At 38.8% G+C, this 16,030-nt stretch overlaps 1 protein-coding gene across 7 annotated transcripts in view; it reads left to right on the forward strand.

Annotated features, from left to right (window-relative positions):
• The window catches only part of drp2 (dystrophin related protein 2), a 109,047-nt gene extending 94,060 nt beyond the window's left edge, over positions 1 to 14,987 (forward strand). For 6 of the 7 annotated variants that reach the window (XM_043258029.1, XM_043258027.1, XM_043258032.1 and 3 more), the window contains 8 exons: positions 155 to 291; positions 944 to 1,009; positions 6,848 to 6,913; positions 9,325 to 9,465; positions 10,845 to 11,082; positions 13,232 to 13,349; positions 13,504 to 13,637; positions 14,226 to 14,987. In XM_043258029.1, coding sequence (XP_043113964.1) covers positions 155 to 291; positions 944 to 1,009; positions 6,848 to 6,913; positions 9,325 to 9,465; positions 10,845 to 11,082; positions 13,232 to 13,349; positions 13,504 to 13,598 — 861 coding nt within the window. In that variant the 3' untranslated portion in view covers positions 13,599 to 13,637; positions 14,226 to 14,987. Of the gene's footprint in view, positions 1 to 154; positions 296 to 943; positions 1,010 to 6,847; positions 6,914 to 9,324; positions 9,466 to 10,844; positions 11,083 to 13,231; positions 13,350 to 13,503; positions 13,638 to 14,225 lie in introns of those variants that run through there. The other variant, XM_043258033.1, reaches the window with a different exon arrangement.
• Positions 14,988 to 16,030: the final 1,043 nt, after the last annotated feature.

Consider the following 16,030-nt stretch of genomic DNA (forward strand, 5'->3'; position numbering starts at 1 on the left):
AGGAAGACGAATGTTCTGTGGGGGAACTGATGTACTGGCTTTGTGTCGGAGGAATGTTACGAAGGGGATGTGTTGTGTCTCAATCGCTCAAGTTCTTTCATTTTTCTTTCCGCTGGCTCTTTTTCTGTCTCTCTCTCTTTCTGAATCATTCCAGACGACCTCAGGCGAGAAGATGCGGGACTTCGCGAAGACGCTAAAGAACAAGTTCCGCTCGAAGCAGTATTTTAGTAAACACCCTCAAAGGGGATACCTGCCCGTTCAATCAGTACTGGAGGTGGAGAGCTCTGAGACGTGAGTCTGACTTCCTGTCTCTGCTGATGAAAATCACACCTAAGCGCTGCTGTGCTCTTTTTGAAGGTTTATAAGTGGAGAACTGAGGGACTGAACATGGTACACTCCAAACGGTTATTTTTCATCCTGTTGAAAAGAATCCAGCTTAAGCTGTTTTGATGGCCTTTTTTTTACATTAAAGCTCATCAGGCTTGGGGGCATCTGGCTGCTCAGGTAAACCGAGAAAAGGATGAAAATCTAGGTTGTTTGCTGAATTTAGCATCCACACCGAGGTGGTCCCATTCTGGCTAGCTGTAAACTCACAAAACTCCTCTAAAGTGAGCAACTGGATAAGCCTGGCAGCTAAGACCCACAAACCATCTTAGGCCAGTTAATTGTTTTTAACTTGCTTTAAAAAAAACCTTTTAAAAAACAAACATCTTTAAAGGACAGATAATTTAGGTTGCGGTAAAAATGAAAACCTAGCTGGTCTTGACTGCATTGAGCTCACCCAGGTTACCTCCAGCTGGTTTAACTGAACATCCATCTGTTTTCCCATCCTGACTAGCTAAAAGCACCTTAAGTCCTCTAAATCAAGCACAGAAAACTAGGCATTTGTACATACAGTAACAAGCTACTTTGCTAACAGATGTGTGTGTACTTGTTTTGACAGGCCCTGCTCATCTCCCAGGCTGCCTCATGCGGACACACACAGCCGGATCGAGCATTTCGCCAGCAGGTATGAGTTCAGTCTCACACGGACAGTGATCGCGCCTCACTTATGCGCTGATATTCTCCCAGCAGCCACTTCTGCTACTCCCCTGAGCTCTGATTGGCATATTGATCCTCTTTGCATGGACACAGTGTTCCAAACAGCAGGGCCTTAACAACAGCCTGGGAGGAAGTGAGAGGGATGTGAGAAAGAGAGAGAGAGAGTGAGAGATGGCATTCAGAGGGGTGGACAGGGGTCAGCTGCTTTCCACTAGAAGAATGAAAGCTCAACCCACAAGGTCTGGAGGGCTCGAGGGAGCTGCCAGCACGGATCAGTCTCGTTCTGGCCTGGATGGAGTGCACATTACATGCTCATACTTACACACAGTTATATCCATGCGGTTTAGAATTAGGTGCTGTAACACTTCAGGCTTATGTCCCCTTTACACACATTTGAAGCCACAAAGGTATAAACCAGGCTATACTTGTTTTTTGATCTTCCAGCCTGGTCAAGCAGGTGTTTAGCTGGATAACCAGCTCCCTTTATAGCCCCCTATTCATACCAACTTAAAAGTGCGCCAAACTAACCTAAAACCGGCCAAAGGAGATTAGCTAAGAGAGGCATACCAGCTTGGACTGGTTTTATGTTTTTTGGGTTTTTTTTCCTTTTTTTTGGTAACACTTTTCTTGAAGCCTTTATATATAATGCATTATAAAGTTATTCATAATTTACATTGTAATGCATTATGTATTTTCATAAATAATTGTAACCAAAGTTAAAATGGATTACAATATTTGCAAATCTGTTGTTACATCAAAAATTGGTTGACTGATGTGTTTTAATGCGTTTATTTTGTAAAGATGTTACAATGACAATAGATACATATTCTAATTTATTTATTACTGTTTGCAAATATCCATCTCATACAATGCATTATAAAGTACTTTTAAAATGCATTATGCATAAAGGATTCAAGTAAAGTGTTTTAAGTTTTTCACCCTCCCTTTTGTTTATTTTGCCAACGTGACTTTATTTCTTGTGTGGAAAATTTTAATTTGTGCTGCTCTTGATGGCATATTAAAATATATGCAAATATAAATTAGCTCTGAGAGTGGTGAAGGAAAACATATTGAATAATTGGTCAGCACTGCTTAACTAGTGTATCCAAACATATTTAATATGTTGACACTTAAAGGGGTCATATGATGCTATTTTAAAGATTATTATTTTCTGTATTTGGTGTAACAGAATATGTTTACAAAATCTATATATTATTGTAGTTCCTTTATATAGAAACTTTTTTACCCTCCTCCTGGCAAGCACAGTATGCTCTGATAGGTCAGCTAACCCAATGCATTGTGATTGGCCCGAACACCACAAGCATATGTTGGAAATTTGTAGAACTTTTCCTATTTAGACGTAAAATATATTGGATGAGAGTATTCGAATTAATAACGCAATGTAATTGAATAACATTTGTGCTCGTCAAACTTGATATTTGTGTGATTATTTAACTCTCAAAAAAAGCATGTATTCGTTTTTTTCCCGTTTTTTTCCTTTCCTTTTGATAGAACAGATCATAGCTGACAGGAAGTGAAGCGGTAGAGACAGAGGGGGGACAGGTTCGGGAAAGGTCTGTGAGCTGGTACTCGAACTCACGGCGACTGAATGTCGACGCGGTGCCCACGAGGCTACCAGGGTCGATGTATTCAACTATTTTGCAACCTGTGTTGAAAGTAGATTACCTGCACCTGATGGCTCTGCGTATTTGCGACTACACTAATTTGAGCTGAACTTAGTATATTGCGTTAATTGATATGTAAATGAGATGTTACATCTGTGTTCTTTAAATGTGCTACAGTATAAATAGAATTGTTCAACCTAGTGGTTAAACTAGGTTTTGCAGTTCAAATTTTTAATATTGGAGAGGGTTTCTTTCACTCGGCGCCTCCTGCTCAGACTTGACACAAGCAGGTTGCCAGATTGACGACACCAACAGGAACAAGCACACATGTCGATAAATGAAATGGAAAACGCTGTGTTTTCCGCCAACTGGCAACACAGAGTGCTGAGCCAAAATTGTAAATGAAAGCGAATCAGCCCAAAATGCATAATCAATAAAAAACAAATTCCATTTAAGGTCATTAATAGTTTAAAATCACATGGGTTAAGAACAACATGAATGTGAGTAAACGACAAAATCTTAATGTTTGGCTTTAATTCAGCATTGGAAATGCAGTGAAGCCAACAGCCCAGTGTAACTGGTTTGGTTTGACTGCAGCAAATGATCAGGGATGTGCTCCTCTGCCCCGACTAACTTCCCTGCCAACTACCTAAATACACACAACCACATGCACACATGAACACACAGATCAGCCCTTTTCCTACCCTACCATACTGTGCTGCCAACTGTCTCAGCTCACACCCTGCTGCAGCTCTTATCTGCACTACAAATAGACCAGAGCTCTCTCTCTCTCTCTCTCTCTCTCTCTCTCTCTCTCTCTCTCTCTCTCTCTTTCTCAGCTTCTGTGTCCTTTTGTCTTCATCTGTCTGTCTCCTCCTCTGTCATATGCTTGATTTCTGCTCCTGCCTTTCAATGTCTTATTTCATTTCCCCCTTTCCTTCCTAATATCAATCACCTACCATAGAACATTTCTTCCTCCTGTCTTGTCCTTTTTAGTTCCCTAAATTTGTCTCTTCTCTCTCTCTCTCTCTTATGCTATCTCTGGTTTCCCCTAACACACATCAGTGCCGTCTGCATTAGTTGCTCCTGCTCAAAACAATATTCGTTGTTTTTATTCAGCTGTCACCAGTTAATGTTTCACAGGGGTCTGTTTGCGTCTGACTGATTGTGTAAAATGTTCTGGGATCATCGGCTCACAGAATGCCAACAGCCTTGACTAAATTAGATAAGAAAATGTCTGAATATTTAAAACACTCAGGGACATGACACTACATATCACTGGATACAAATGAAATGATAAAAGTGTGCCTCAGCGATCCAAGGATGTGTTAATTGCATATATATTACAATATTTATTTATTTTTTAAATTTGTAATATTTATCACAGATTTTTAATATTATCTGAGCGATTTATTATCGCTTTCTACCCAGTGAAGATAATTTTCCTTGCCACTTGTTTTTGTTCTTGTATCAGTTTATGCATTTACTTACAAATTGCCATCAGATTGCAAACTGTCACTTATTTGTGGCATTATCTGATTCACATTATTTCTTTATTGAATTTGGCTGTTAAAACATCTCTGACAAATGAAAAGCATGCTAATGAGGAACATTATCAGACAGGCATCATTCATTTCTATTACATTCCTCACTCTGGATTTGCATGCTCACGTTTGACTCTCAACGTGCTTTCAGAAAACTCTCAAGCTTTCCATCGTGCTTCTTGCTTTTGTGCATTTATGAATTCTTAATCTATACTACTTCAGCTAAATAAGAAAAGACAAACATTTAATAGCTAAAGATGCTTCCGTAAAAAATGAAAAATGCTTCTTTCTTTTTTTCCCCTAGCCAAGTCTTTGGCAGCGCTTTGGAAAATCCCTTTCATTCACTTTTATCTGATAGTTCTGTCCTTCACAAAATATGAGCGATACGGAGCATGTTCTAAATGAGGTGGCACGTTATTTATTTCCGACATTGTCAAGACTGGCTTTGAACTCTAATAGCAAATTAAATTCTTGTCAGATGTTTCAGATGTGGTATCTGTAGTAAGAGTGCAGAGGAAGAACATCATAGCCATGGGAACGGAGATTGTATGTGCGTTTATAGGCTAATCCAGAGTAATGACTGGAGGACTTCGAGATTGAGAGAGTGGGAGAACAAATCCACTGCCATTTGATGTTCGAGACTGGCCATACAGGGGTGGATTTGCTTGGATATTAGTAAGTGGTCTGTACTGACAGCCTTTCATCTGAAGAACAGACAGCATATCAGAAAGGCTGAACACTGTTCTGAATCTCAACACACAATGTCCATTTCAAGACAGCACTTCTCAAAGGAGGAAATTGTTTGTCATACACTCGCTGATCTGTGTTTGTGACCCCTCTTTTTCTCTCAAACAAGAAACCGCACTAACCACTCACTGAGAAACCCATTTAAACAACTACAAAGACATACGTGTATAACCACAAACTCCATTTGACCTCGCACCACAGAAACTGTGACATCATCAGCGGTTCCTAGTAACACATTTGATTGGATCTAGCTGATGGAGGTTTCAGCGGATTCAATTAAGAATCGTCCTGGGGTTAACCAAGACAGCCAGCCCCACCGTCATTGGCTGAAGGACACCTGGTGGGTGAATGTGTATTGACTTTCTGCTATTCTCTAAGGCAGCCCCATCCTGCATGTGGGTTCTCTAGTCTGCTGTGTTCTGAAGTTCAATTCAGAGCTTTCTCTGGCAGCTTTCCTAGCAGCATGACATGAATGCACTTAGCACTCCTCATTACGGTCTCTATAGAGGCTCTTATATTGTTGCTAATTCACAGGCTGTCCTGGTAAGGCGGTGAAATTTCCCTAGTCTCTCACCTAAAGGGTAAGCTAAGGCAGGGAAAGTGCAGAGCATTGCTAAAAGCAAAGTTTCACCCCTGCGTTGCTAATGGTAAGCACAGGGACCATTGTCCACTCCCCGCTGTGTTGAGAACACCTCCCTTGTGCTGGGTTAATCTTGTCTGTTCTGGATGACATACAGAATTTTGCTAGAGGTGCAGGGTGAACCTTCTAGCCATGCAAACTAATTTTCATACATTGTTGCATTTTGATATGAGTGGGAGTGCAATATGCTGCATTGTCCAAGTTGCCACAAGGGGCGCTATAATGAGCTTTATCATAGACATTATAGAGCAAGTTGCTTCAGTTATGGAGACGTCAACATTAACAAAATCTTATATAGATTTCTATTTCAAATAAATTCTGTTCTTTTAAATTTTCTTTTCACCAACGGATTCTGGAAAAAAACAGCTTTCAATAAATATTTTCCTGAGGAGCAAATCAGCATTGGAATGATTTCTGAATGATTGTGTGACACTAAAGATTCACCTTTGTCATGGGAATAAATAGTCTTTTATGTGCTCCAAGGCTGCATTTATGTGCTAAAAAAAAAACTATGTAGAAAATCTTTTCAATATGACCACCAAATAAACTATTGCTTGCATTACTTTTGCAATTGCATTTGATGCTGCCAGGTACATAGAAAATGGCTCATTTCAACTTTAATTTGGCTTTAGGTTGACGCAGTGCAGTGGACCGTGAAGCATTCCTACTGTATACTTTTGGGCATGTCATGTCAGTTGTATGCCACATAACCCATGGTGCGTGATGAAGATCTTTTTCATATTCTGTTTTTACCATGCCACTTGTGGTAGGGAATGCAAACTCGCGAGGAGTTTGGGTGAAAATACCCAGGAGAGGCGTTTGTGTCATAAAAATTCATGTGACAAATGAAGTGAAAGGGGAACAGATTCTCCTCTGGCTTTGTCATGGAGAGAAAGAGAAGTGGGTGAGGCCAGGAGGCACAGCTTCGACGGTTGCATGATAATTTGCCACCCAGGTTAGTCGCGCGCAGTATCTGAAAAGTCAGGGTTGGATAACATGTGATTTTTAGGTTGGAGAAACTGCTCTAAGGTGTCTCTTATGCAGTTGCTGAGATGTCTCGATGAGTCACAGCTGTCATCTTCTTTTCCTCTGCCAACCGTGTGCTATTCCATTCCTTGTTTGAAGCCGCTGTCCTTGCTGCAGCAAACAAATTACAGTGCACAGTGACTTTGCCTTTGTATGCCTTTCTATATGTTGTAACCTGTGCTCCGCAATATAACATTTTCATTTCGCTTGCTCTTTCTTTTCAGGTTGGCAGAAATGGAGAACCAGAGCTGTTCCTTTTTCACAGACAGTCTCTCTCCGGATGAAAGTTTGTGAGTACACCACCTCCCACACATCTGTCACGGCTGCTAAGTCCCCGTGTATGGGTGTGTGGATGTGCGCATGGCCGTGCATGCATGCCTTCATGTTTGGTGTGGCTGGGCAGTCACATTAATTAAAAAAGATAATGAAAATGACCCATGGCAATGTGTTCGCTCGCCCTCCGTCGTATTAAGTCTGTGTGATTAAAGAGCACAACAGTAGGGATGAATAGAGTAGGCCTGGATGCTGAAAGGAGGGAGAGAGAACGAGAGAGATTGGGCTATTGAAATGCTACCGAACAAGATGTTAAGAGCTGTAGGCCAGCAGACAAGGAAAGCCACTGAAATATGAGCATATAGGTGAAATTAGGTGAGGCTGCACAAAATCAAAACTAATAAAAGAGGTCAGTTCATCAGCCCAGAGTCATGACTGTGCATGTTTTGTGCTGGAAATGGCTCTGTGAGTGAGAGAAAGAAGGACATTTAAAGGAATAGTTCACCCCAAAATAAACTTGTCTTCATGTCTTTCCAAAGCTTTATGATTTTCTTTCTTCCCTGGAGCACAAAAGAGTCTCTTTTCAATGCAATTGCAGTGAGTTATCCAGCTTTAAAAAGCATGCAAAAAGACCATTAAGCCATAATAAAAGTGGTCCACGTGACTCATGCGTTGTATTCCAAGTCTTCTGAAGCCCTGTGATAACCATTAGGAATGCACCTATTTTTTTTGTTATTCAATCATAATCTTCATCGCAACTGTTAATTGTGACCAGATCAGTGAGCCGTTTAGTGAACGGGATCGACTGATTCTAGGAAAAGGTTCATCTAAAAAGAACAATTCACAGTTATACTAACTCTCTAGAATTAAAAGCTAAGAAAAGTTAAAAAACTAAAAAGCAAACAAAACAATATTTATGTATGTTGAGCCATATTTATGTATGTTGAGTCGCACTTTTAAACACACTGTTTGTATTGCGAAACAAAAAATTAACAGTTTGTGTAACTCAATATAACTAGATCAGCAGTGCATGAGGATGTCATGTCAGCCAGATACATAACACATGAATTGCTGTGAAAAACGTAGTAATTAACAAAAAAAACATGCTTGTCAGCTCTCCCAAAGTTGCTGTTTATTTCATTTAAATCAAGGTGTAAATTACATATTGCTTTAAAACATCTGTCGTACATGATTCGTGTTAAATGCACAAATTAGGCACAAACAATTCTGTCATGACTCAAGTCACATCTTCAGGACACAAATGAAGATATTTTTGATGAAATCTAAGAGCTTTCTGACCCTACAGCAACACAGCTACCATGTTCAAGGCTCAAAAACGTAGTACAGACATCTTTAAAATAGTCAATGTGACATCAATGTGACATCATGGTTTTATGAAATAAGTAGTATTTATGCATATTTATTAAAATTATGGTTGAACCATTGACAAAATTGTCCTTTTTTGGGTGAACTATATCTCTTTGGGTTTGGTTGTGTAAATTAAAACAAAACATTAAATATATATATTTTTTTTTTTGTAAAAGTTCCTTCTTTGATATATCCATCAATAAGAATGGCATTGCTATTTTTGCATGGCATTGCTTTTTGTAAATTTTGAATTGAATTGAATTTAGTTTCATTTGTTAATTCATTAACATAACTACATTAAATCTGTATTTACTTTATAGTTCAAAATATTATTTGTTTAAAATAATATTTTGTAAAATCTGACTAAAGGATTTTACAAGCTATGCCCTTGAGGAAAAGGGTGAGTAAATATCCACTCCATATTTTTCGGAGAACTGTTCCTTTAAAAGAGAGAGTACATCAGTGAGTAATGTATTATATCTGTTTGACAGGGAATAATGTGCCATTTCCATGGCTTTTACCAAATCTTCCTCATCCAGTGGTCTATAAGTGGCCTTTGTTTACTGATGGCCCATGTAATGGCACCTGTATAATTACAGCAGAGTGCATGAAAACAGCTAGTTTTTTATTATTGATGTGACTAATGTGAGAGCTGTGATTATTTCAGTGCTTTCTGTGTGTAGTGGTAATTTGTTTTCGCTCCTATGCCTGTATTTTAGCTGTGCCTATTTAGCTTGCTGTATTTGATGGCATGGAGAGCGCTTGGATTACCAAGAGTGTACGTGTTCGTATGATCGTTGGTTTAGCATCTATGCTGCTGTTTGTTTTATGGGTGATGGTGTGCATTAGTCTGTGTTTGCATACACTCTAATCGCGCCATCCACAGTTTATGCAAAATATGCTATGTGTTCTGTGTTGATATGCCACTGCTGCATTGTGTGCATTTGGCCTATGTACCCGCTGCTTTGTGTGCGCGCTTGGCTCTGTGTGTGTCTGTCTGCTGCTGCGTGGCACCGCTAATGTGTTCAGTGTGCACTGTCTCCTGTGTGGGGGGACTCAGGGATGAAGATCAGTACCTCCTACGTCACTCCAGCCCCGCCCTCGAGCAGGACTCCCCCCACGGCCACCTGCTGGCCCACCTGGACTGCCAGGACAGAGAAGAGCTGCAGCGCACCCTCCAACGCCTGGAGAACGAGAACAGGTGAAGGCAAAGCCACGGGCACATTCGCACTTGAAGCTTTTTGGTTTTTTTTGTGGAACATAAATGATAAAATGACGTAAAAGATATTTAATCATGCAGAACTTACTGCCAGGATGCTAAGAGGGTTACTAATCAATGCTTTTTTATTGTTAATTCAATAAAAGCTTTATAGATATAAATATCAAATTATTTTATATTATATATTTTTTATTAGGTTTTATATATATATATATATATATATATATATATATATATATATATGTATATTTGTGTTTGTGTGTATGTGCGTGCTTATATATGTATATATATTTATATGTACACACGCACACACACACACACACACAAAGGCTAAATATTACATATATGATGTAAGAGATATAATAAAACAACTTTTTGCCCTTTTGTTTCCTATATAAATGAATCTCAATTTAAAGGTGTTTATAAATAAAGAAAGAATTCTGTAGAGAAATTAATTTACACAATATTTTGACTGAGGGTTGTGTTGAACTTATTGGTTTAAATAACTGAGGGTAAAATGATTTGTCTTTGTAATTGTGACTCTTGACTTCTGGCTGTGATGGACTGCACTTTGTGTTGGCCCTTTAAATTTCACAGCTTTTTAGAGGATTAAGATAAAGCTAATAGTTTTTAATTGGCTGAGATAAAATGTGTTGCTGGAAACTGTACACATTATTATGATTAGGATGGTTAGTGTGGGTCAAAAACAGTAATCTGAATGAGACGTGCTCTTTAGACCTTTATACTGGTTCAAACATCAGCAGAAATACAAAAAAGTCCACCATTATTAGGTCCACCATTTTATTTCATCCCAGAGGCTACTGTTACAGCTGTGAGTCATTTATGAGTTTTGTCTTTGGCGTAAATCCTGACCTTTAAGTCATGCTCTCATGTGGTCTTGCTTTGTTATAGGTGAGTAATAGGTCAATAAAGCAAGATTAATTGTTAGTGTCTGCAGGGGATCTGCAACCTTAACCCTCTGAATAAATCAGGGCTTCCCGCTGTCATTATTGGGATTCAAAGAGCTGAGTGATGGCTGCTCTGCTCACCCATTTTGTGTTATTTTCCTTTTATTTTTTTTTTTTTATTCATTATTTTTATGATGTAAAATACTTGCTAACATTTATTAGTGGACCTCAGAGAACAGTATAAAATTAAAAAAACAGAGGCAGTTCATGACCCCTTTAAGATTTTTACAATACAAAATGAATTTGTATAACTGAGAGTATGCATTTCTAAATTAAGTAAAGAAACTTGATTGTATCACATTTGTTTAATGTAACAACGTCTGTCTAGATGTAGCGTGTATAATGACCTAAATCCAAATGATCATGATGATGATGGTGTTGTCTCTCCTGCAGGGTGCTGCAGGGCGAGTATCGGCGGCTGAAGTGGAAGCATGAAGAGGCAGCAGCTTCACCCCAGCTGCTGGAGTCGGGTCCCGGGTCACCGGCTGGTCAGCAAGATGAGGAGCTCCTGGCCGAGGCTCGAGTCCTTCGACAGCATAAGACCCGACTGGAGACACGGATGCAGATTCTAGAGGACCACAACAAGCAACTGGAGTCCCAGCTACGCAGACTCAGAGAACTACTGCTGCAGGTGAGATATAGCCTAAAACATATACCTGTATACCTAAAAAAAAAAAAAGAGGTATGCCCACAGTGAGTACTAAAGTGTTAGCCAGAATAGATTATTAGGATAGAAACACTGAAGGAATGGCGCATAGGGAGTTGTATGATTTTGTTACCGCCGTACGGGGAGGACATGAACAGGTAAATCAGGGCCTTCTGCACTGGAGACTTTAAAGTTAAATGTTTATGGGTTTGAAGGAATGTTTTGAGCTTTAAAAACAGCCACTGTGAGAGAAGTAAAGATGGGCTTACAAAATATCCTGAAAAGGGAGGTAGAGGGGAGAAAGAAGACACATTTGAAGCTCTCGGCAAAAAGAGTAGGAAGACGACTGAACAGAGGAGGATAGACTGTATTATAGACTGCCTTGATGTACCACATGTATAAGGGTAAAAGCGAGGCAAGAGTTGCTTACTAATGCAGGTTCAGTGAGGACAAGGAGACAGGGAACTAGAAAAGGCTTGTCTCAGGTGAAAGGAGAAGAGATGTGGAGACAGAAAGATTTTTTTTGTAGTATTTTTTTTTAAGAGTAGCTATTATTGAGACCTGAAAAGAGACGGAGGACGAAAGACTGCAGGAAGACATACTAACTTCTGGTAAATTGCTTCTGGTAAATTGCTAAGATGGGAAGGAAGAAGTAGAGAGAGATTATATATGGGGAAGAACACCATTGATTTAGATGGAATCATACAGATGGAGTGGGTAGAAGGTAAGTCATTTCTTGAGCTGACGTACATAGAGCTTAAGGAGCGGGATGGACAGAATAGAGTGGGCAGAAAAAAGATCCTTTTCTTTAGCGAAAGAAAGACAGAAAGCAGGCCGAGGAGGGAAGAGAAAAGCTCAGGCGGTGCTGAGTGAATAGGATAAGAGATGGTTGTGCAGAAAAAAAGAGAGGTAGGGCTGCAGAGATATGATTGGCAGGCTGGATGGAATGAGAGAGCACAGCAAAAACACTGAGGCTGTTAGCTGTAGGTGAAAAGGAATTAGACAGAAATAGAGGGAAAGAACAGGGAGAGAGAGATCGACTTACCCTACAAAAACGAACGAGAGATGTGTCATGGGGGATGCAATAATGTGCTGGGATTATGGAGATCTGAACTCTTCGTTCTGCACCCCTAGAAAGTCGCTGGGAAAAGTTACAGTCTTACCTCTGTGGACATCTCTGTAAAGCGATAAAAGAGTTTAACTCTGAATAAATTTGAGGTATTCATGCAAACAGCCTCAATTCAACCCATCTGCCTGTGAAATGAAAAAAAGAAAAGAAAAAGAGACAAGTCATCTTTGAGTTTCTTATCAGTTTCATCCCTCAAGAAAATGCACTGTCTTTGTAATGTAATGTATGAAAAAGGGGCCAAATCCCTGGTCGATAAACGCAGAAGTTTGGAGTTGTATTGCAGCGTTTGGAAACTTGTGACTCTTTTTCTCATCAGAGAACCCAACAATGTTTTTTAATTCAAAGCATGGTTAGGCTAGCATACTGCATAATATATGCAACAGTATATACTGCCTAATATTTATTAGTATACAATTATGCACATCTGTTAGTATATACACATATGCATACATATATATATATATATATATATATATATATATATATATATATATATATATATATATATATATATATATATATATATATATATATATATATAATGTGTGTGTGTATATATAAAATATATAGAAAAATAACTATGCAATATTGTTCAATATAGTGACACTTTAGTATAATGACCAATTACACTATTAACTAGTTGCTTATTAGCATATTGGCTGTTTATTTGTATGTATAAAGCACATATTTTGAATGACATATTCTACATGCATCACTACTCACTACCTACTATTAATAAACAGCAAATTAGGAATTTATTAAGCTAAAAGGTCATAGTTAATGGTTTGTTAATAGTGAGACCTTAAGATAAAGTGACAAATTATTTTTGTAACGTTTTTTAATGTAAATAAGTTTCAACAAGGCAGGACAAATACAGTAAAACAGCAATACAATTGTAAAATATTATTCAAAATGAAAAAAAGCTGTATTCTGAACAAGTGTTACCTATTCTAAAGTGTTACCGGATTCTTTGCTCTCTCATCATCATTTTGTCATGTCTACCAGCCCAAAGATGATTCGGAGGCCAATGGCTCGGCTCCTTCTTCTCTATCCTCTCCTGTGTCAGGGGGTGGCCACCAGGGGGAGCCTCCCAGCAGAGAGACCACAGACACAGAAGCTGCAGGTAAAACCTGGAATAACCTTGCAGCTTTACTCTCATCCTACCAACATGGGCTCATAATGGGATTCAAAGACTTTAAATAAGGCTTATATGTTGCTGCGAACTTGTGACGCATTTAGTCGCGGCCATGTTTATTTTAGCTTTTAATGTTGTGTAGGTGAGGATTTGGATCATGAGCAGGACACCGTACTGCAGCTGCAGCAGGTAATCGAACAGCTGAGGAACGTCTTCCCATCTGAGCCAGGTCCATGAGGAGCCTGAAGCCAAACTCAGAGGCCTCTAATTGTGCAGGTTTGCTTATGAATTATATAAGCCTACACAAAGAGTATTTCACCTTGCGTCATTTTAAACCTGTATGATTTCTTTCATCCATGAAACACAATAGAAGTAGAATCTGTGTATTGTGGTTTATAAAAAGCACTAGAATTGTACTGCAAACATGGTTCGCATGACTCATGCGCTGTATTCAAAGTCTTCTGAAGCTGTATGATTTGAATGTAAACCAGACTGAAAAGTTGCTAAAGTTTCTCAGTTTAATTAATTTCTCTTTTAGACACGTCTCCATTGGCTACAATACACTTAGGAACCAATGATGTTGGACCTAATTAATTTTGAATCTTGCATGATGCATTTGAGAGCTAAATCCGTAAGACATTCAAAACAACTACCAGTCTGTTCCCGGCAGTTTTCTGAAGGAAAGAAATTCATACAGGTTTATTTTTGGCTGAACCATTTCCTTAAAAGAGTTTTATTTTAGCACGCAATGCAGATGGAGCACTTAAAACTCAACCAAAGCTACCTGCTTTCCAGTGTGTTAAAGTGAACGCTTTTTGATTTTTGCATTTGATGTTTCAGCTTTCTATTGATCTTTTTTTTCAGGCGTCGTATTGCTCATCTTGTTGTGGGCGGGGTCTTGAGAATGCAGGGCTGGCGAATTCATGGACAGACGAGGCGGCTGCGAGAAGAGTTTCAAGACAACCTTCTCAGCCTGTGCTTCTTTGCCGATCCCAAAGAGCTGTGGGATATCTGAGTGCTAACTAAACAAACTAATGTTTACATGGTGCCAAAGGCCTGCACTGATCCGGACACTGTGCTAACCCGTGTAGTAATGCAAAGTGTGTGGCTTCATCAGTACAGCACAAGAACCACAAACAGGACTTAAAACCACACAGAAGAGGGGAAACTTCTTAAGTCCCTGTGCCAGCAACTTCTGTGTGTGTGTGTGTGTGTGTGGGTGTGTGTGTGTGTGTGTGTGTGTGTGTTTTTTCTTTTTGAAAATGGTTTACTATGTTCTGTGACTCACTCATGCACATAAATACAAATATACACATATACTGATGATAAGTCACGCTTGGCAGTGTGTGGCCCTTGTTCTGTGAAGCAGAAAAGAACAGATTTCCCTGAACTGTCAGGACACACGGCAAGCTTATTTACACTGTAAGGACGACACGTCTTCTGTTGAGGCTATCATTTATTTAAGATGCCAAAGTGCCCAGGAGCATTATGCACTTGCCCCGACATTCTGCTTATCTTTCAAATTATAAATACACATATACACAGACACACACTGCAAAAATCATTTTCTTGATCAGTATTTTTTTTTTGTAAACAAAAATATCTAAACATATTTTAAACAAAATACACTAACATTCAATTCATTCACACACACGTTTTTTGTTTATCAAAGAATCAACTAAATGTTAAACAGCACAATGTTTTTTGGAACTGATAATAAGAAACTAAATCTGCATATTAGAATGATATCCGAAGGGTTGTGTGACAGTGAAGACTGGAGTAAAATTTCTATGTCGTCATCACAGGAATAAATACATTTTAAATAAACAGTTATGTTAGTTTTAATATTTTACAGTAGCTGTTTATTTTTAATAAATTCAGCGATGGTGAGGGTAAGAGATTTCTTTAAAAAGTAAAAAAAACAAAAAAACATACCGCCCCAAACTCTTCAAAGCGAGTGTATTTACATTTGTTAATACTATATTATGGAACAGAGAGCAGCTTATTTTTCCTAATTAAACTGGCAAAAAAATGGATTTCTCCTTTATTTAATATATGCCTGTTTTGTTTTTTAAAAAAACTGAGGCAAGTTTAAATGATTTTCTGTGGAGAGGAACATTATGCAATGAATGTTGTTGATTGAGCACATTTATTGAACCGAAAACCAAAAGTAGTGAGATTTATGCTAAAATCAAGGAGGGAAAAACATTAAAAATGTATTTACTGAGATCACATCTAATCCTAAAACTGGTTGTCATATCTTGTTTTTAAGGATGTTTAGATATTTCTTCTGGATAACATGACAAAAACTTGATTAATAAATAGATTTTTTATTTTTTATTTTTTTTGCAGCGTAGCCGCTCGCGCAGAAAGGATCTATTGGGAAGATGAGCGCGTTTCTAAGCCGTTGGTTTTCCGGTCACAAGGGAAAGAAAGGTCTTTCAGGAATGGATATTTGTAGTGTTGTTTTGTTGTCAGAGCACTCGCCGTTAAATTACAGCTGTCCAGCGTGGCATGAACAAGAAAGTAGATACCCGAGGAGACGAGTCGATGCCAGGTCCGTCCCTTTTCACTTTGGCTTGGAAAGGTCTTTTACACTCAAGTCACAGCCTGGCTCATTTTAAACCCGGCACAGCTCTTATTATGCCTTAAGACTTCAAAGCTCCCAC

This window comes from Puntigrus tetrazona, chromosome 14, assembly GCF_018831695.1.
Source record: "Puntigrus tetrazona isolate hp1 chromosome 14, ASM1883169v1, whole genome shotgun sequence".
Classification (NCBI taxonomy): Eukaryota; Metazoa; Chordata; class Actinopteri; order Cypriniformes; family Cyprinidae; genus Puntigrus; species Puntigrus tetrazona.